The sequence below is a fragment of the Talpa europaea genome, assembly GCF_964194135.1.
Source record: "Talpa europaea genome assembly, chromosome: 2".
Taxonomy (NCBI): domain Eukaryota; kingdom Metazoa; phylum Chordata; class Mammalia; order Eulipotyphla; family Talpidae; genus Talpa; species Talpa europaea.
The window spans coordinates 142,313,580-142,336,043 of NC_140068.1; the positions used below are offsets into that span (position 1 = coordinate 142,313,580).

General features: G+C 46.2%; 1 protein-coding gene across 1 annotated transcript; it reads right to left on the reverse strand.

Moving 5' to 3' along the window:
* Window positions 1-1,998: 1,998 nt before the first annotated feature.
* Window positions 1,999-18,968, reverse strand: LOC311188415 (E3 ubiquitin-protein ligase TRIM38-like; the record flags this gene model as incomplete). Its single annotated transcript, XM_084259515.1, has 7 exons — window positions 1,999-2,304; window positions 8,713-8,801; window positions 11,718-11,830; window positions 11,927-11,949; window positions 12,362-12,592; window positions 15,964-16,059; window positions 18,558-18,968. 7 exons carry the CDS (start codon window positions 18,966-18,968, stop codon window positions 1,999-2,001), a joined length of 1,269 nt encoding a protein of 422 aa, XP_084115641.1.
* Between the last annotated feature and the right edge of the window lie 3,496 nt (window positions 18,969-22,464).

Sequence of the window (22,464 nt, forward strand, 5' to 3'; positions counted from 1 at the left end):
GAACTGAAATGGTTAAAACCTTTGGGAAGAAAGAAGGGAAAAACTCTTGTTCCCTTGGGTTCCCAGTGGTTATCAGGATGACACCCAAAACACAAGCAATAAAAGCTCAATATAACAAGGAAACCGAGTTGAGCTTCTTAGGACTCCATCAAGAATGTAAAAAGAGAACTCAGAGAATTACAGAGAGTTTCTAAAATTATTAGGCTGTGGGCCTTCCCGGTGGCGCAGCGGTTGAGCACTGGGTTGCGAAGCTGCTGCAGCCTCTGCAGCACTGGTTCGATCCCCAGCCACCGGAGGAGGGTCCCACATGGCGTGCAGACCTCTCCTGCAGTCCGCTGCTCCCCTCAGCCGTGTACTTTGGTCCCTCTGCCTGCTCTGCTCTCCGCTCTGGCTCTGGTGAATTCTCTCACCCTCCCGCCTTCTGATGGTACCCATTGCTTGTATAAACAAACAAATAAATAAATAAATCTTTAAAAAATTTTAAAAAAATAAAATAAAATAAAATTATTAGGCTAATAAGGGACATACTTAGAACTGTAATTAGCATGAAAAGTTATACAAACCAAAATACAAATAACCCAACTAAAATGGGCAATCATGTGAATAGAGATTATTCCAAAAAGACACATAATTAGCCATGAAGGTGTCTCCATCACCAGTCATTAGGAAAATGCAAAAGCCAGAAGAAAAGAAAATCTCAAGGAGATAGTACTTACCATCCATTTGCATAGTTACCTTGAAAAATAACCACAATAAAATGTAGAGAAATTGGAATGTCATACATGGCCTGTGAGCATATACAATGTAGCTTCTTGGGAAAACAGACAGTTCCTTCAAAAGTTGAACAAGTAACCACAGGAAGTGGCAATTCTACTCCTAGGTACAAACCTCCAAATTTAAACATAATCACACAAAAATGTGTACAGACAACACTGTTCACAGTGGCATCATTTGAACTCGCCCCAAAGTGGAAACAACCAATGTCCATCCTTTGATGAAAGGGCACACACAATGCATGACATCCATACACTGCAATGGTTTGTCCATAAACAGAAGCAACAACTGACCCGAACTACAACATTGATGAGGCATGAAAACTTCACATGATGTGAAATGACCAGACACCCAGCGAGAGACCAGGCCCCTGGCAGGTCAGAGATCTGACCCAGTGACGGGAGAGAGCACGAGGGATGACCCTGCTGTTCTCTCGCTTCCCCGCCGGTCAGGCTGATCTTCTGTGCTGTCTGCACAGTGTGGCTGTGTCCAGCAGTCATGGCACACTCACGGAGTGTCCACTGAGAACTCAGCGCCGGTCCAGGTAAAGGGAAACAGCAGATGACAAAACAGACCAAGTCCTGTCCTAATAGGACTGACGTTATATTTCTAGGACGGGAAACAAAAGAGACGCTTTCAAATTGACTCCAGGGGTAGAGGGAAGAACAAAGGAGAAGAATGATTCACCTGGAAATAAGGTTGAAGAGTACTAGAGAAGGAGGCCCTTGGGAAGGTGAAGATGTGGGAGCCAGTGTTCATGTTGTGAAAGGACATGTTAGGGGGAAAAGGATGTCCTAAGCTAATTCCATACAGGCATTGTGGACTCCACCCCCACTCCAGACCAAAGCCAAAAGACACTGGGAACTACAAATCCCATCACCACCAAAGGGTAGGGTTAAGCAGCCAGGTTTAGTATAAAGCCAGACACGTGGGCTTTGGAGAGGGTCCCCCATTTTGGCTCTCCACCAGCTCGCAGCATCCAGCCAGCTCTGAGAGTGCCTTTGGGTTTCCAGGTCAGCGGATCGGGTAGGACGCATTAAGGACATTATTTCCCTATTTTCTCCCTGAGTTGTACATTTCCTTAATTCCCTTTCCCTTGTAAATAAACCTTTTATTAACCTTTTGTGTGTGCCTGCAGTGGAGTATTATTAAGTCCCTTTTAAGCGCGCAGGTGAGGACCCACAGCCAGGCAACCCATTTTATATTGGGGCTGCTCTGTAACAGTTACAAGTCCAGCCTCACAGTCCAGAAAAACTCCCAGCAGCAAGGATGCTCCCTCAATGCAAGGGAAGTTGTGGGAGAGGGAAGGGCCATGTTGCCTTTCTCCTGGCAGAGTCTGATGGCCCAGAAGCCAGACTGAGGCTCTGGGGTCAGGTCCCTGTCCCTCTGCACATTTTCCAGACAAACTCCTAAGTCCCACCCAGATCCTTCTCCCACATCCTCTTCAAAGTAATGTCTTCCTGAGCTGAAGCCCTCACAGCCCAGGACACAGGGTAAAGAACAGAATCTCTTAGAACTGAAATACTCCTTCTGGCTGCCTCCATGGGTCACATGTCTCCGATCCTCAGACAAAATTAGTTCAAGATGAGCTGTGTCAAGATCCAGAGTCACCCGACTGAAAAAGGAGAATGACACATTTTATTTGCTGTTAAATGTCTTGATAACTCAGGGAAGTGAAATCTGCTATATTGTTATTCAGATGGGGAGAATGAGCAGGTGATTATCATGGGAGAGAAGGAATTTGAAGAGCTTGAAGAGTTAACAGGGAAGTTGCATCCCTGCCTGCCCACAAGGTAGAGAGTTCCAGCTCCACTGAAAACAGTTAAACAGCCTCTCTGTCTCTGAGTCTACCCAGGGACAGCTGCTCAGTTGGTTACCACCAAAGGGGCATTTTACATGAAGCATGAAGGGAAATGTTGACGTCACACACCTTGGAAGCACCCGTCCTCTCATAGGTAAAAGTCCATCCATATGGGATCGGCCCAGAACAAGGCCCCAAAGCCTGCCACAAGTCTAAAGCATCTTCCAGTGGGGCCCACAGAAAAGGGTCAGAAACAACCAGACAAGCCCAGAAGGAAAAGAGCAAAATCAACATCAAGATAAAAGCTGCCATTGTCACCTCCCCATGGGTCTCACCCACATCTGTGTCACCCAGTCCACGACCAAAAGACAAGCACAGTTTCTTCACGTTTCTCTAGGCTCCATGCGCCTCCTCCAGGTCTCCTTCTGGCTCCATCCTGCTTCCTTCCTCCGTCTCTTCTGCAGCTTCTCTTCTTGCTCAACTCTACCCTCCCTTGGGTGGGGCAGGGAACCTGGAAACTCCCCCTTTTCTGGGGCCCACCCTGTTACAGTAGGAGTGTGATAATTCAGAGTGATGGTTAGGACAAAGGACTTCCCCAATGGAGGTCTTAGAATCCTTTGCAAATAGTGTGTACCTCTCTTTCTTATGGCATAGATGATTTTCAGTAGAGCATACTCTAAGATGAGCTGAAGCTAAAACAGGACAATTTTCCTTGACTGGTCCTGAACAGCTGGTGATAACACACCTATACATCTATTGAACACCTACTTTGGGCCAGGCCCTGGGCCAGAGATCCCTGTGTGTTAATATAATCCTCCTTAAAAACTTCTGAAGCTTAAATTTGAGAACTACAATAGAAATTTTACTAAAAGTGCTCAAAAGCTAATTTGAGCAGCCAGAAGATGTTCCTTCTACTCTGAGGAACAGAAAGAAGAAACAATGAAGAAAAACGAATAGAACTTCAGAGATGTGGGATACCACTGAATATACTTTTTTACACATAATGATACTCACACAAGGAGAGCACAGGTTGGAAAATAAACAGCACACTCTAAATTATCAGTCAGTCAAAGAGAATGAAAGCAACACATCAAATATTATGGGAGGGCCTCCCCTGGTGGTGCAGCGCTTGTGCGCTGGGCTGCGAAGCTGCCCACAGCCTCTGTAGCACCAGTTTGATCCCCGGCCATGGTGATGGTCCCACATGGTGCGACAGACGTCTCCTGCCATGCCCGCGCTCCCCTCAGCAATGTATTTCATCCGTCCGCCTGTTCTGTTCCCCGCTCTGGCTCTGATGAATTCTCTCACCCTCCCGCACCTCTGACTGTACCCAGTGCTTGTATATATAAATAAACAAACAAACAAACAAACAAACAAACAAACAAACAAATAAATAAATAAATATTTCTTTAAAAAAAGGAAAATTTATTTTAAAAAAATATTATGGGATTCAGCAACAGCAATGCTTAGGCAATCTCTAGATGTAAACGCTATTTCAATCAACTTAAAAGATCTTAAGTCAATAAGTTAACTTTCTCACTTAAGAAAGCAGAAAAAACAAATCAAGCCTAAGTAGAAGCAAGTAAATAATAAGGTTTTTTGATAGAGGTTAATAAAATAAAGGAAAAAATCAATTTAAACAAAAATTGGCCTTTTGAAATGACCAACAAAATTGACAAATCTTTTAGCTGCAGTAACCTAGAAAAAAGAGAGAAAAGCTATAAGTGACTCATGTAAGTAAGGAAAGACAATACCCCAACCCTACAGAAATAAAAGAAGAATAAAGGAATTTTATGGCCAATTGTATACTAACAAATTGCATAACCCAGAGAAACGGATAATCTGTGATGACCCAAACTACACAACATTTTCTAACTTTTTTTTAGAAGTGAGGTACAGGCCAGAGGTGTGGGGTGGGGGGTGAGAGGATTCACCAGAGACAGAGTTGGGAGCAGAACAGGCAGATGTACTGAAATACACTGCTGAGGGGAGCAGCCGGCGAGACAGGAGAGGTCTGCCGCGCCATATCGGTTGCTCCTGGCTGGCCTGGGATCGAACTCACACAGAAAAGGTTATGGACAGCTTCACAGCACTGCTCTTAATGCGCTGCACCACCAGGCAAGCCCACAACATTTTCTAAGAAAAAGTAGAAAATACGAATTGAGCTCTGACAACTAATAATGACGCATTAGCAATCAAGAATTTCCACAAAGAAAATCACAGAGATAGATGTCTTCACTGGGAACTCTACCAAATGTTTACAAAAAAGAATTAATACTAATCTTATTTCACAAACATTTTATAAAATAGGAGGAGATACATTCTAACTCATCCGATGAAGTCAATAGTACTGCGATGAGGCCTCCCCGGTGGCGCAGCGGTCAAGCACTGGGTTGTGAAGCTGCCCGCAGACTCTGCAGGGCCGGTTCCATCCCCGGCAGCCGGGCGAGGGTGCCACATGGTGCACAGACCTCTTCTGCCTCCTGCTGCTCCCCTCAGCAGTGTTCTTCGGTCCTTCTGCCTGTTCTGCTCCCTGCTCTGGCTCTGGTGAATTCTCTCACCCTCCCGCGCTTCTGACTGTCCCCAGTGCTTGTATAAATAAATAAATAAATCTTTAAAAAAAAAAAATAGTACTGTGATAACTACATCTATATCATGAGAAACCTAGAGACAATATTTCTTTTTAATATTTGTACTAAGGTCCTCAACAAAATATTAGAAAACTGAATCTGGCAACATATAAACAAGTTTACACACCATGACAAAGTGGGATTTATTGTGGGAAGGAAAGACAAGTTGAACATTTTTAAACTAACTTAATATACGACACATCAATGGAACAGAGGAGGAAACCAATATTATCTCAATAGACAAAGAGAAAATCCAAACTCCTTTCATTATAAAGCACTCAACAAAGTAGAGATCAGGGTCACTTCCTCAACCAGTTCCCTCAACCTCAGGCTACATGGTAAAAGACTAGCAGCTTTCCCCCAAGATCAGGAGCAAACATTGTACAAAAATGAACAACAATGCAAAAGTATATAAAAACAATACAAAACAAAAAACCAACAAAAGACCATGTCTTGTTCATATGCCTCAAGCTATGTGTCTGAACACTTCTCACAGCAACCTGTGCAGGGACCCAATACCACATCTGAGGAAACTGAGGCTCACATGGCTGGTGGCATTTGTCCATTTTGAATGAAAATCAGGTGTTGAACAAAATCAGGCTCTGTGTTGGAAGGTGGGAAACCTTATTTTAATCTCCACCTCCATCAGACCCAGTGAATCCATCTCACCAAAACAGGCCCGCAGGAGTGGCAGCAACGTGTAAAATTAGCCAACCCCACACATTCCCACCATACTCAGAGAGTCCAGGTCTGGGAAGGGTGGCTGAGATACAAGTCAGTGGGAAGGAGCAGTCTGCAGTCTCCGCCCCTGCCTGGGACTGGAGTGACCAGGCATCACCCGATTCTGAGAATTGGACACATTGGATCAGTTTTCTTGTCCGAAGAAATTTAGGATAAACTCAAAGAATTTAGCATATTTCCCTAATCACATGCTCATGAATGCACCTATGAAACATCTTTCTGAACCATAAACTCTGTCTCCTTGTGACCGGTGGAGAAAGGACTTGCACAGGTGAAAGACTTGCAGTTTTCTGGATTTCCAATTCCAAGTTCTGAGAACTCCTTCCCAATGTGGGAGTTCCAGAGAACCAGACCCCACTTTATTTATTTTTTTTATTATCACTTTCTTTTTTATTAAAGATTTATTTATTTATGCATACAAGAGCTGGGGTACAGGCCAGAGGTGGTGGGGGTGAGATGACTCACCAGAGATGGCTGGGGAACAGAACAGGCAGACTGACTGAAATGCACTGCTGAGGGGAGCAGCGGGTGAGCCAGGAGAGGACTGCTAAGCAATGTGGGTAGATCCCTGGCCAGCTGGGGCTTGAACTCATGCTGCTATGGCTGCGGATAGCTTCATAGGTTGTATCTTAACCCTTTGCGCCACCAGGAGGCCCCAGGCGCCACTTTAGGCTGGAAATGCCAGGGTACATGAGGGTCAAGTTTAAGAGTGGTGAATGCAGGAATAATTCCCCCAGAATTTGGGGTATGTGGGCTATGTGTGGGGGCAAGAAAAGGATGGAATTATTCATGGTCCAGAGACTCTCATAGATGTCAAATATGTGGAGAAACTGAGGCTGAATCTGCTGAGGACCAGGGCCTCAAATGGGTCTGAATCTATCTCTCCCTTAGTTGAAATGTACAGACCTTTAGCAGCAAAATCTTACCGAAATTGCAAAAATTGCCCCCAATTAATCTCATTCCATTTCTGGTTGCACTTCTTTTAAATTGTGACTTTGTGACTTTGTACTTTTTCCCAACAAGAGTCTGGGCCAGGGCACATGATTTAACAAATGTGACCTGAGTACATGCTTCAGAGGAGCCTGGTACATGGAGATTTGTTCCCCTTTGGTTCTCTCATAACCCTGAGATCATCACATGAAAGAGGCCTTATCCCTGCTATAGGATAAGGCCCCACAGTCAGCAGCCTGCCAACTGCCAGAATGAGAGATGAGGCCACCCGAGATCAGCCAGTGCCAGCTGACTCCATGCTGAAGGTGAGTGACACGGCAGAGAAGAGAGCAGCTGAGCCCGCCCTGACACACAAACCACATATTCACCCAAGTGTAACTATGTCAGTAGGAACTTGTTCTCCTTTATCTATGAACTGAGGTTGTTAGAAACCAGACTCCTTTAGTTAACAGAATGGTTGGAAATTAAGTAGATGTCTTCTCACCTTTAGTAAGAAAAAAAATTATGAACTCTCTGTGCATGTAAGTTCCATGTACAAACCTAGGCCAGAAACTTCAGGTAAGTGACCAGTCAGTCCCTCAAAGAAATCTGATGCTGGTCTCAAGGGCCAGTCCTCAGTTTGACTCTAATCTGTATCATCAGTGTCCCTTTCACTAAATTTAAATTTGCTTCACAGTGATAATTACTTCAGTTACGTAACAACACCGCTATTTAGAGAATTACAGCCATTTTGGATTTTTTTTTTAAAGATTTATTTATTTATGCATACAAGAGCTGGGGTACAGGCCAGAGGTGTGGGGGGTGAGAGGATTCACCAGAGACAGAGTGGGGAACAGAACAGGGAGACTGACTGAAATACACTGCTGAGGGGAGCAGCGGGCAAGACAGTTAGAGATCTGCTGTACCATGTGGTTTGCTCTCTGGCCAGGGATGAAATACAAGCTACAGTGACTGCAGATAGCTTCATAGGTTATGTCTTAATCCCTTGCACCACCAGGAAGGCCGCATTTTGGATTTCTTAGGTGGCTGACAGACATCTGCAGCATCCCTTCATCCCTACACGTGAGTTAAATGGTTTCAAACTGGGAGAATGCAGACCTCTAGATTATCGTCACCCTGCTTTTAGCCAACAAGTCTTGAAAACCCAAATCTGAACCCACTGAGGAGGGATGGAGAGGACAATTTAGGATCATGGCTATCATCTGTCGTGTTTTAGAGTCTATACGTGCATCAGTCAATGCAGATTAATTAAAACTCCGCTGGGAGCTCGGCACGATCACAGGTGAAGGGAACGAGCAGTGAAGTAAACATCTGATTACTGCCTTCACGGGATTTTATATTACCTGTGATGTTTAAACAAAAAGACTTGGCTCCTGTACTTACTTATTTCTCTGGAGGAGGCAGGAACAAAGGTGAACAATGATAAACCTGGAAAAAGGGCCAGATAGTATCACAGAGGACGAATTTCTCAAAGGTGAAGATGTGGGAGCCAGTTGTCACGTTATAAAAGTGTACAAGTCCGGCCTCACAGTCTAGAAAAAGTCCCACGACCGTGGGCTTCTCCCTTAGACAAAGGGAAGTCGGGGGAGAGGTAAGAGCTTCATAGCAGTTCCCGTTGCTGAGTCTGATGGCCCAGAATCCAGACTGAGGCATCAGTTTCAAGTCAGCGTTCTTGGGTACACTTCCCAGGCAAACTCCTATATCCCACTGCATTCCATCTCCCACGGCCACTTCAAAGTAACGTCTCCCTGAGGTGAAGCCCTCACAGCCCAGGACACAGGGTAACACACTAAATCTCCTAGAATCGGGATGCTTCTCCTGGGGGCTGCCACGGGTCACCTGTCTCCGATCCTCAGACAGAATTAGCTCAGGATGAGCAGTATCGGGATTCAGAGTCACATTAACTGAAAAAAGAAAAGACATTTTGGTGGTGAAGAGAATATACTTTACTTGAAGTAAAACCAGTCTGTGCTCAAATGCAAACTTTGTCTTACTAGTTCTGTGAGTCAGTTTTGAGAGGGTGAAAACTAAAGCAGAAATCGTCCTATCTGTCATAAAGAATGGTGGGAAGAATTGATTGGCTAATATATACTTAGTTCTTGGTGAAATTTGTGATATATGTAAGCAATCAATAAGTGACAGTAGTGACATCAACCCCATCACAACCACCACCCTTACCAGCATCATCGCCATCTTAGTCACTCAGAGACGGCAAGGATCAGAACTGCCCAGAGTGGACAAGGTGACTTTCCTTTCCCAGAGGGACTCTCCCAAGTAGGACCACTAAGTACCATGGAATACTGTGGCACAAAGATCCCTTCCCATCTCTACGAAACAATCACCAACTCTCAGGATCAAAAAGAGAACAACAGAGCTCATAGCATAGCTTGGTATTACAGCCCCAGTATGTTACCCAGGCCTCAGGACACGTTTTAGTCCAATGGCTTGTAAGGAAAAGCTATTTTTCCATGCTTCAGATAAAGTTTCACAGGTGTGAGTATAAGGTGGTACACTAAGACACAATAATGATCAGAAGAGTCAAGTAAAATTGAAAAATAATACTATAAATTTAAGTGTGATTCTGGCCAGAATGCAATTTAAAAAAGACAAAGTGGTAATGGAATGCTCTACCGAGAAGCCAGCCTCCGCAGAGATACTTGTTAAACACTGGTTGGTTGGATGGTGGTGATAAGAGAAATCAAGTATAGAAACATCTGCTGTGCTGACACCTTTGTTTTCAGTGGAGGTCTCTCCCCACCTTCCCTACCTGCTCTGTTCCCTAAAGCAGACCCCTGTGGACACATCAGCCAGGATCCCTCTATTCTGACTTGCGTTTGCTTTAGTCAATGGGAAACACTAGAGGAGACCCAGGCAAACAGAAGCAGAGACAAGAGATAAGATTAATTGTACGCCACTGGCTGTGACTGGGGGGGCGGGGGGGGGGCACCATTCCTCTGCCTCTGGACACTCTCTGCTATCCCTGCCCCCCCTTCTCCCAGCACTTGAGCCCAGGACAGAGGATGGCTCCCTACCTACTCCTAGTCCTGGGGCCTTCACTTGTCCTTATTTGCTATCCTAACACATATCTTTGAAATAACTCCTTTAGTCAACTCTCTTTAGTCAGCCCATATTTCGTCCTGATTCATAGAATTTTCAATCTCAATTCACGTTATCTGAACAATACAGGAAAACCCAAGTGGACAGATTAAAATATTCTGAGGTTGGAAAGTGGAATATACTGAAAGAGAAGATATCAATTGGATTCTTGAAACTCCACCCACATTTATTTGTAAGCGGCACTAGTAACAAACAGACATAGGACGGTTATACAATGTTATGTTATACAATGATATCACACTGTATTAAGTCAGGGTAGAAAGGAATCACCTTAAAAGTATGGAGGTCACTAGGAAAAATCACAAGTCCAAACACAAGTACTGGTAATGTCATCTCAAAACAAACAATGCAAAAAATCACCAAATTACAAGGTGAGGGCGTCCCAGGTGGCGCAGTGGTTGAGCGCTGGGTTGCGAAGCTGCCCGCAGCCTCTGCAGCGCCGGTTCCATCCATGGCTGCTCCCCGGCTGCTCCCCCGCCACCAGAGGAGGGTCCCGCATGGCGCAGAGGCCTCTCCTGCCGCCCGCTGCTCTCCTCAGCAGTGTACTTCGGTCCTTCTGCCTGCTCTGCTCCCTGCTTTGTCTCTGGTGAATTCTCTCACCCTCCCGTGCTTCTGACTGCACCCAGTGTTTGTATAAATAAATAAATAAAAACAAATCTTTAAAAAAAAATGGCAAGGTGAAATATGAAGCTCTATAACCATCATGAAACATTTTAACATTCTTCTCTTCATAATTGATAGATCAGGGAAGCATGAAAGTAATTGGAGATGGGAAAAGCTTCAGCAGCTTAAAGAGGGCCTCCCTGTTGGCCTTGGGGTTACGTCTCAGCGCTGTCACCCCTACAGCCTGAGGTTGATCCCTGGCCACAGAGCTAACCCACATGTGGCTCAGCAGACCTCTACTGTCTTGCCTTATGCTCCCCTTAGCACTGTTTGTCACTCAATCTGCCTGTTCTGCTCCTCACTGTCTCTGGTGAATCCCCTCACCCTGTGCACCTTTGGTCTATATCCCAGTTCTTCTACGCACAAATAAATAAAACAGAAAAAAAAAAAAGCTCTTTTAAGAAGACCAATCTAACATTTCAGATTTGCTCTCAAATTGCAGTCAGATGAATTATTAAAAGAGTTTAGTATTTAGAGGTATTCCAATTTTATAACTGTGGATAAGGGATTACAGATATGACAAGTACTGAATAAGAGAGCCAAGAGCCAGCAGGCAGCTCATGCTTCGGTGTTGGTAAAACTGGTTTTCATTCCAATTCTGACATTTATGGGGGTATCAAGATCAGGCCCTAAAACCAAACACAACCTGTTCATAATAATCACCTTTCTTGCATTGTGCTGAGGTTAACAGTTAAAAAGTCTTGGAAACACTTCCTACATGTCAATGTTTTTAATTTTCATGACAATCCATCAAAGTGGGAACTGTTAATAATTTCATTTTTTGCCTAAGGAAAAATGAAGAGGTGATTTTCCTTAGCTGACACAGCTAAGAAATGGAAGCAGGCATTTGAGGCAACTGCATGCATCGTTAAGTCCCATGTAAGGCCTGGAGTATCCTGGGATGGAGGAGGTGACAGCTCCATTGAAACAACTAAATCACCTTTCTGGTTGTGAGTCTGCCCATGGGCAGAGGGTGAACTTGGTTACCTCTTAAGGTCCCTGCCATCTTTAGCACTGAAGTAATTCTTGACATTCCATACCTTGGTAGCTCCTCAATATTTTCCTCATGTCAAAGTAAAGCTCAGAAACATTGCAGACAGCAGGAAGTTTTAAAGAGACAGTCTTTGGTACTTTCAGCTTCACTGCGGAACTCCTAGAAGAAGCAGAGACCAAGGACACTTTTAGTGGGAAATTCTATTTAGCTCTATACACCCAGCCCACTTTCCCACTGTTTTCATTCAGCACTTACCTGCTTAAGGTGTCTTTTACACCCTGCAGAGACAAAGGTGAGAGGTGAGTGCCAGACACTCATATTTCATGGTGTCTATTATGTGGGGCTATAAAGAAGTAAAGAGTGACCCCAGCCTGAGATACCCAGGCACTCCCAGGAGGATGAGCCCACCCCAGTCTCCTAGGACATCAGCTGCCAGTGTGTTTAAGTCTGTTGTCTTCTGTGTGGAGGCTGGAGGGAGCTGTAGTGTCTGACATTACCCTCCAGACAGCAGAGGCCTCTCTGCACATACTGATGTGTATTAAAAGAAATCTCCCTTTAACTTCCCAACACCTGTGTGCTCTTTTGAATGAGGCAGCAGGGCCGTGTCAGATGCCCCATGCTTCCTCACCCTGTCCCTGGTAACATCCCAGCAACAGATCCCTGTTCTATGTCCTCCCCTGCACAGCTCACCTGCAGCAAGTTCTGGGCTGAGCCCTGGCATTTCTCCTCCAGTTGCAGGATGTGGTTCTTGAGTTCCTGGCTCTGCTCTTTCAGAGAGTTATTATTCTTCCACAGTTTGTCCAGAGTCTGCTCTTTCCCCTTCTCCAGTCTTCGCAGATGGTACATCTTCTCCTCTGACAGGAAATTGATGAGATTCTCAAAGTCAGACTGGATTTTCTGTTTTTGAAGCTCTATGTTCTCCTAAAATACAGAAAGTGTGTTCAGAAGGGGAAAACAAACCAAATGCTATTGTATGGATGAGTCAAAAAATGTGGTATCACATTTTGAAATCTGTTGGCCTTAGGAAGGAAAAGCTCCATATATGTTCAAGGATGAATCCTTAAAGACATGAAAAGTGAAGCTGGTCAGACACACATTGCAATATTATTCTAACATGAGGTACCTAATCAAATTCAGGCATAGAAAGTAGAGTGATGGTTACCAGGAGTGGTTTTTCTTAAAGATTTATTTTTATTTATTTAGTATACAAAAACTGGGATGGAGGCCAGAGGTGTGGGGGTGAGAAGATTCACCAGAGACAGAGTGGGGAGCAGAACATGCAGATCTACTTAAATACCCTACTAAGGGCCTCCCCGGTGGCGCAGCGGTTGAGCGCTGGGTTGCGAAGCTGCCCACTGCCTCTGCAGCGCCTATTCGATCTCCGGCTGCTCCCCAGCCACTGGAGGAGGGTCCCACATGGGAGGATGGTCCACATGGCCCGCAGACCTCTCCTGTCGCCCGCTGTTCCCCTCAGAAGTGTACTTCGGTCCTTCTGCCTGCTCTGCTCCCTGCTCTGGCTCTGGTGAATGCTCTCACCCTCCTGCGCTTCTGACAGTACCCAGTGCTTGTATAAATAAATAAAAATAAATCTTTAAAAAAAAATTCTCAAAAACTATTTTAAAAAAAAATACCCTACTAAGGGGGGCAGCGGTAAAGACAGGAAAGGTCTTCTGTGCCCTATGTGGGCTAGCTCCCTGGCTGGGAATTGAACTCACGCTGCTGTGGCTGGAGACAGCTTTATAGTGCTGAGACTTTAACCCCTTAACCACCAGGGAGGCCCCTGTTACCAGGAGTTTTGAAGAAAGAGCAATGGGTATTGCTTAATGGGTGCAGAGATCCAGTTGGGAACAATGAAAAAGTTCTGCAGATAGAGTGAAAATGGTTGCACAATAGTGTAAAAGCACTGATGAACTTACACTCACAAAGTGTTAAAACAGCATTTTATGTTCTATTTCTTTAAAGATTGGTTTATATGCATACAGGAACTGGGGATACAAGCCAGACATGTAGGGGGTTGAGAAGATTCATCAGAGCCAGAGTGGGGAACAGAACAGGTGGATCTACTGAAATACACTGCTAAGGGGAGCAACAGGAGAGTCAGGAAAGGTCTGCTGCACCATGTGGGTGTCTCACTGGCCGAGGATCCAACTTGTGCTGCAGTGGCTGTGAATAGCTTCATAGGTTGCGTCTTAACCCCTTGTGCCACCAGCGAGGCCCCAATGTTGTTATGTTTATTTTAACACACCCACACACACCAGGAAACATGCTCAGTTTCTGTGATATTATTATCCCCTACATCATTTGAATGTCCAGTTCCCCGCTGTATGTCAAGCCTGAGAGCAGGCAGCGAAGTGTGGGAGAGGGTTACTCAACTGTCTATGGTGATCTAATTGATCTCCTTTTTCCTTAGTCAAGTTGCAGGAGAACGTGGGGCAGGATGCTAAATCATACACACATACGGAAATAGGTCAAGGTCAAATAATTGATCATTTATAGAGATAAAACCAAGGGTTGAAGGGGATGTTAGAAGGTAAATGTGAATCTTCAAACAGAGGCTTGTGATAAATATAACCAATCCTGAATTTAAGATGTCCAGGCTGGTAGAAGAGTCTATGATTCTCAGCCTCAACAGGGGGGCAGTTTAGGTGACAGGCTTTGATCACAGATTCCAGAAATAATTATCCACCAAGAGAGGATTCACTATCATCATTATGGCTAAGACTGACGGAAATCAAATGACCCACCCTGAAGGCCTCAGTTTTCATTTGGGACATACAGAATTGTAGTTTCACTTGGTGCTTTCTCTATTCATACCTTGTTTGACCATGACATTGTGCTACACCCCAAGTCTGTAGTGCAAGTGCATTCTTTTTTTTTTTTTAAGATTTATTTATTTATTTATACAAGCACTGGGTACAGTCAGAAGCACGGGAGGGTAAGAGGATTCACCAGAGCCAGAGCAGCAAGCAGAACAGGTAGATTTACTGAAATACACTGCTGAGGGGAGCAGCGGGTGGCAGGAGAGGGCTGCATGCCAGATGGGATCCTCGCCAGCGGCCATGTGGGACCCTCGCTGGCAGCGGGGGATTGAACCAGCACTGAGGAGGCTGCAGGCAGCTTCGCAGCCCAGCGCTCTACTGCTGCAGTACCAGGGGAGACCCTCAAATGCATTCTTTTTTTTTTGTTTTTAAGATTTATTTATTTATTTATACAAGTACTGGGTACAGTCAGACACAGGAGGGTGAGAGTATTCACCAGAGCCAGAGCGGGGTGCAGAGCAAGCAGAAGGACCGAAGTACACTGCTGAGGGGAGCAGCGGGTGGTAGAAGAGGTGTGCGTGCCATGTGGGACCCTCCTCTTGTGGCCGGGGAGCAGCCTGGGATCGAACCAGCGGTGCAGAGGCTGTGGGCAGCTTCGCAACCCAGTGCTCAACCGCTGAGCCACGGGGGAGGCCCTCAAGTGCGTTATTGAAGCAGTTCTCAGCCTCCTCATGAGCTCTGCAAGTTTGAGTAATAAAATCTCACCTGCAGTGATCTTATTTTTAGGCTCCCAAAGGTGATTTCTAAACCTGGCAGGTGAAGTTCGAAAATATAGTATGATAAATTTGCCTATGTCAGCAGGTCGAGGCCTTCAAAGGTTGAGTTGTTAAAAATAGAAATCCAGGGCCTCCCAGGTGGCGCAGCGGTTGAGCGCTGGGTTGCGAAGCTGCCCGCAGCCTCTGCTGCGCTGGTTCGATCCCCGGCTGCTCCCCGGCCACCGGAGGAGGGTCCCACAAGGCGCGCAGACCTCTCCTGCCGCCCGCTGCTCCCCTCAGCAGTGTGCTTCGGTCCTTCTGCCTGCTCTGCCCCCTGCTCTGACTCTGGTGAATTCTCTCACCCTCCTGCGCTTCTGACTGTACCCAGTGCATGTATAAACAAAACAAACAAACAAATAAATAAAAAAAAAACATGCCTCTAGAAAAATTTAAAAAAAATAATAAAAAAAAAAAAGATTTTAAAAATAGAAATCCAGTCAAGTTTTGGGTTCTAGGTAAGCAGACATACCAACTCTCGTCTCCTGACAGAGGCACAGGACAACTACGCAATTATTATTGAAAGGTTGAAGAAAATGGAGATAAATTCTCATAGATATAGACAACTAGTAGTATTAAAACTAAAAAAAATGGATTCTTCTTGAGTTTGATCTGTGCTCTGGTGGACAGAGAATGAACAGCCTAATACTTTCCCAGTTATCGCCTCTCTTTAAATTCAAGGACAGAAAATAACTTGAGGTCAATAAACTCAAATTCTTACCTCCCATTTTGTCATTTGGTCTCTCGTGAACAACTTTGCACTCTTACATGTATCTTTCTGTGCTTTCAGTTTTGTCACAACTTCCTGGAGCTTCTCCTGAAGGAAAAAGGGCTGAGTTACGACTAGTCAATTTCACAAACCTTCACTTGGCACCTACAGGGTGCAAGTGCCAATAAATAATTAACATTGAATATATTTTCAGGCCTTAACAAAGGACAAAATTATGAGGGCTGTAACATAACGGATAGAGTTCCTAGGATTGTAACATCTTTCTGTGCTGTAGAAGTGGAGGCTTAGGAAGGGAGCAGTAACCTTCCAATGGGGCCATCACTGAAAAGTGGCTGAGATGTAATTCCCAGCTCATCCGCTGACCCAGAGCCTGAAATACAACCACCACTACAGCCTTCCAGGGACATGTTGCATATAGAACAGGATTATAATAACCTAAAAGTATGTTTTATAAAATAATGTGTTGGACCAGTAATAAATACTACAGAGTGTATGAAACACGTGGGATATTTTACATCTTATGGTGAGTCAGGAAGGAGAGCCTAGGATGGCAGCTGAAGTTACAGAACCATGTCATGGAGGGAGAGCCCTGTACCACCTGAAGAACAGTGTCATGACAGCAACTTACAGTGTTTAGTGTCCTCATCCAGCTGTAGAGTTACTTTTCAAACACTTTCTCACATTTTCAAGAGAAGCAATCTGAAGCTTACTAAACTGCTAGTCATGGTCCACAGTAAAAGAATTGCTCCTGCTCTCTGCAAACTCTTAAATATACTCATAACAACACAGTGCTCTCAAGAAAGTGTGAGGAATCTAGTTAGCAAAAGACTGATTTGCTCTTGCTCTGAGCCCAGTGCTATTCTCAACTCTACATCAAGAATGTATTTATAGCTTATGACAACCTCCGCTGTGTGTGTGGGGGGGGGGGCGGCTGGGAGGGGACACTGCAATCTCCACTGACAGATGGCGAAACCAAGTCATGTAGGCAATAACTAAGTTGCTCACTGATCCCATCTAGTAGGAACTGAAACTCTCGCTAGATTTTGACCTCCGCAGTCTGACTCCTGAGGTACATCCATCAGCTTGGGTTGCTTTATTTTTTACTATTTGGTGGGAAAGTTACGGGATCTGCCCCATTACAGTGATGAGCTGCTCATGGCATTACAGGGGGAGGTGAGTGCGCTGATGGTGCTCAGGACTGACAAGCCCTGACACAGGATCCTGAACCTTCACCCAAGACACAGGCACCTCAAGGATGAGGGGACACAGAGCCCGACTGGGGATGTTTCCTTCAAATGTCAACAAGGGCAGAGGAGGAATGAATCCCACTTCTTCATTCCTGCACGCAAAGGGCAGCCTTACTCAGAGCTACTGAGTGAGAAACTTAGGAGGTGACTGAACATCTCTCAAGGCTTCATCACTCACCAATTATTTTGAAAACCTTTAACTGTCCTTCATGATCCTTGCTAAAACCTGTTTTCATCCCCTTTTCTTAGAGGACTAACTTTGTTTTTACTCCTTGATGTTTATTTTGTGCACGGAGAATGTTCTTTTAAATGTCAGCCTGGGGGCCTCCCAGGTGTCGCAGCGGTTGAGCACTGGGTTGCAAAGCTGCCCGCAGCCTCTGCAGTGCCGGTTCGATCCCCGGCTGCTCCCCGGCCACAGGAGGAGGGTCCCACATGGCGCGCAGACCTCTCCTGCCGCCTGCTGCTCCCCTCAGCAGTGTACTTCGGTCCTTCTGCCTGCTCTGCTCCCCACTCTGGCTCTGGTGAATTCTCTCACCCTCCTGCGCTTCTGACTGTACCCAGTGCTTGTGTAAATAAATAAATAATTTTTTTTTTTAAAGTTTAAAAAATAAATAAATAAATGGCAGCCTGATCTTTCCCTCCACAAATAAATCCCAACTGTGAACGAGTAGTAGACTCTGAGTGACACTCAAGTTCTTTCCTCGACTTCCTTTCTCATGCCCTCACCTGCCAGTTCCAGCACACACACCCTGACAAGGTACTAGAATGTCAGGCAAGCTGCTGTGACAGGTGGTCTGCCTGAGTGGAATCTTGTTTTTTCTCCACACGGTTATTTATATTTTCCTGTCAGGACTCACTTCTGGGCAGTCTCCCCCTATACCCATTCAGGCTCTTAAGTTCCCCCCTTCACCACCCACACCAAGGGACATGAGGCATCCTGTGTTCCTTTTCTTAATCCTTGTAGACTGGAGGCTATCTAACAGTTAGAGATTCGGACCTATGGGATCAGATGATTTCCTGTACTCTTGCTTGCTGTGGTGTCTCCAATTATATATTCGAGATGAGGCCATGAACGAGGCAGGTTGGCAAAGAGCACAATGTATTGTCCAGAAGTTCATCACAGGAAGTTCTTACAAGAATGGGTTCTGACCAATGTTGAAGTTTGGCATAGATCATCAAGACTTGACTCACTGGGATCATAATAAATTATTATTCAGAAAATAACATGATGGAAACAACTCTTCAGGGTCACAATCTTGGTGTTCAGACTAACTAATTTCAATGAAAATGTGCAACATAAGAGGAAGTACTTGCTGAAAGGTTGGGCCACTCACTCACCTTGTAGCCTGGATATACATCCTCCACTAGAGCTGTGCTGTGTCCTCTGTGCTGGGGGGAGCGCTCACAGCGCCAGCAGATGAGCTGCCCCTCGTCCTCACAGAACAGGTGGAGCCGCTCCTCGTGTTCCTCACACAGCCTCTCACGCTCCAGCTCCTTGATGCTCTCAATGAGGTTTTCCAGCGGCTTGTTGGGTCGGAGACTCTCCCTTTGAAATGATGTTCCGCACAAGGGACAGGGACGCATCATCACAATAAACACACAATGGAGACTCTGACCAAAGTAGGCAGTTATGCACTGGCGGCAGAAGCTGTGCCCACAGTAGATGCTCACAGGCTCCTTCATCAGCTCCAGGCAGATGGAGCACGTGGCTTCCTCCCTCATCCTCTTGATCCCTGAAAGTGAGGCCATGGCTCTTTCTGAAATTATCTATAGGCAGAGATGGATCAGACAAGATTTTCCAAGTGAAGAATTAAGCTTCACCTGAGCCTCTGAGCTTGCACAGGTGTTGAAGTCTCTCTGAAGACATAATGGATTGAAAAATGCCTCACACATCCCTGTGTGGTAGAATAGGTTGAACCCTGCCACGTTTGCCCCATTCAGTTTAGATTAAAATTCAATGATAACATTTAAATTCAATGTTTGAGTCCCACCAGCCATTATTCAATGCTTCATACCTGCCAATATCCAAGTGCCAATATTCCCACCATATCCAAGTGAACAACATTCCCTCATGGCAGAAAGTGTTCTTTGATCAGGTAGTAGGAGAGATAGAGAAGCAGACAGGTTTGCTAGCAAAAGTGGTAGGAGAGAAGAGAAGTCAGGGAGGGAGAGAGATAGTCTCTCTGTGTCAAATGAACTTCGGAAGAGTCAGCCCCAAGTTCTGAGTTACTTCTTTGTCCTGCCAGCAACAGAGGTGAATGGTTTGGGGGCAGAGTGCATGGTGTCAGTGACACTTGACTCTCCTCACACCCCACATCTGGTCCTCAAGACTCCCTAAAACTCTCAGAGAAAAAGGGGTTCCAGGTTAATCCAGTTTATGTGGAGACCATACTCCAGCGGGAGAGCTGCAGAGGGTGGCAAGAGAAGGTGTTGGTGCTGGGAGCAGAGTCCCTGGGCACAAGGGTGGTGACTGTCTCCCTCCAGGGGAGGACAGGTCTCCCAGGACAAGGTCAGGGTGCCTGAGGCAGAGGGAATTTGCAGAACCAGGATGTGGGGAGGCAGGAAGCAGAGGGCAAGGACTGTACATTGTGGGCTCCTGTCCTGGACCCCCCAGTGTCCACCAGTGAGGACTGAGAGCTGGAGACAGAGGAGCAGGGACCAGAGCAGAGGGTCTGCCCTCCGCACAGTGGCAGCTGATCAGGCTCCCAGCCCTGCTGCCCTCCCCTTGCTGGAAGTGTGTGGGGAGGTGCTGAGGGAGGAAGTAGAGACCTTTCCGTTGCACTCACAGGGCCTGGACTAAAAGCAGATCCAACCCAAGGAACTGGATAGATTATTTCCCCCTATTTTCCGGACTAGCCCTCGGAGCCAGAGCACGTCTCTGCAGACTGCTCTCCCATGGAGGTGATTTCTCCCAGGGGCTGCACCAGCCTTCCTTATGCCTGGGGTTGTGCTCCTGGGGATGCCCTTCCTCTGAACCCCAAGTGCCTGCCCTTTGCTCACCTCACACCCTGATCTGAGAGGGGAAATGGAGTCTTGAAAGTGAAAGCAGAGGGGAAGAGAGCTAGAAAGCAAGTCTTGACCAATTTGACTTGGCTGAGCTCTTCTTATTGCCTCCCACTGCACACACACAGACATCACAGTCCACCCCAGAGCAAACCTTGGCCTGGACTTTTTCAGTCCTCCCCACAGGGCAGTCAGTCACAAAATCTATGCCAGCCGCTCCGATTCCAGATTCCTAGAAGGGAAGTTCCTCTGACTAGAGTCAACTCAGAAATGAAACGGATGTGGGGCAGGTCTAGGTAGATGAGGGAGGAGACTTGTCAAAATGCCAGAAGTTTTACACTCAGGAATCCTGACTAGAGGGTCTGGTAGGAACAGCACCCTTCCTTCAGAGCAACAACAAAGGGGACAAATTAACATCTCATCATGACCTGGGACAGTCGGGGAGCAGACCCCTCACAGGGACAGGACACCCCTCCTGAGGCATGCAGCTCACAGACAGAGAGAGATTGAGACCCTGGGTCCCTGATCCCATAGTGACTCCTGCCTCTCCCTCCCCTGTCACTGTCATAGATGAGACTCTGCACCGGGCACAGCTCATCCCAAGTTGTCTTGTCAAAGGGCCAGGAAAGAGGACGAGGGACCCCACAGGGAATCAACCACACACACACAGCAGCAGGCAGACAAAGACAAGCTCATGACAGGGTCTGTCCTGTGATCACTGCCCCCTGGCACCTGCTGTGTGAAGGAGGGGATCATGCAGAGCTCAGGGCTGAGAGGGGTGGGGGACACAGAAGAGCCTTCAGAGACATGCCGCAACGTGGGGAGAGCCCAGTGCTTCATGTGAAACTTCGACTAAGTTTTGACCACCGAAGTCTGATTCCTGAGGCTACGTCCATCACCTTGGGTTGCTTTATTTTTTACTGCTTGGTGGGAAAGTTACGGGATCTGCCCCATCACAGTAATGAGCTGCGCATGGGGTTACAGGAGGACGTGAGTGCACTGAGTGGTGCTCAGGACTGACACACCCTGATACTGGATCCAGAACCTTCACAGAAGACACGGGGACCTGAAGGATGAGGGGACACAGGCCCCATGGGACTTTTCCTTCAAATGTCAACAGGACAGAGGAGGAATGATTCCCACTTCTTCATTCCTGTGCAGCAAAGGGCGTCTTTACTCAGAGCTACTGAGTGAGAAACATAGGAGTTGCCTGAACCTCTCTCAAGGCTTCATCACTCACCAATTATTTCTTTTTTATTTAGAACAATGTTTTTATGTCCTCAGTATTTTATTTTATTTTTTAAAAGATTTATTTATTTATACACGCACTGGGGTACAGGCCAGAGGCGCGGGAGGGTGAGAGAATTCACCAGAGACAGAGTAGGGAGTAGAACAGGCAGATCGACCAAAGTACTGCTGCGGGGAGCAGCGGGCAAGACAGGCGAGGTTTGCCAGGCCATGTGGGCATCTCGCTGGCCGGCCGGGAATTGAACCGGTGATGCAGAGGCTGCGGACAGCTTCACAGCACTGCGCTCAACCCGTTGCACCACCGGAGAGGCCCTCACCAATTATTTTGAAAACCTTTAACTCCTTAATCCTTGCTAATGCCTGTTTCCATCCCCTTTTATTAGAGGACTAATTTCGATTTTATTCCTTGATGTTTATTTTGTGCATGCAGAATGTTCTTTTAAATGTCAGCCTGATCTTTCCCTCCACAAATAAATCCCCACTGTGGACCAGTAGACTCTGAGTGACACTCAAGTTCTTTCCTTGACTCCCTTTCTCATGCCCTCACCTGCCGGTCCCATCACACACCCCCTGACAAGGTACTAGACTGTCAGGCAAGCTGTCATGACAGGTAGTCTGCCTGAGTGGATCCTGTTTTTTTTCCACACAGGGTTATTTATATTTTCCTGTCAGGACTCACTTCTGGGCAGTCTCCCTACCTACACCCATTGGCACCCCTTGATGCTCCCCCTCATCACCCACACCAAGGGACGTCAGTATCCAGTGTTCCTTTTCTTACTCCTTGTGCTATAGGCTGTAAAACAGTTGGTGGTTCTGACCACTGGGATTTTAGATGATTTCCTATGCTCTTGCACGCTGTGGTGTCTCCAATTATATATTCGAGGTGAGGCCTTGAACAGGGCTGGTGTGGCAAAGAGCACACTGTATTGTCAGGAAAAGTTCGTTACGAAATGGGTTCTGACCAACCCTGAAGTTTGGCATAGATCATCAGGAC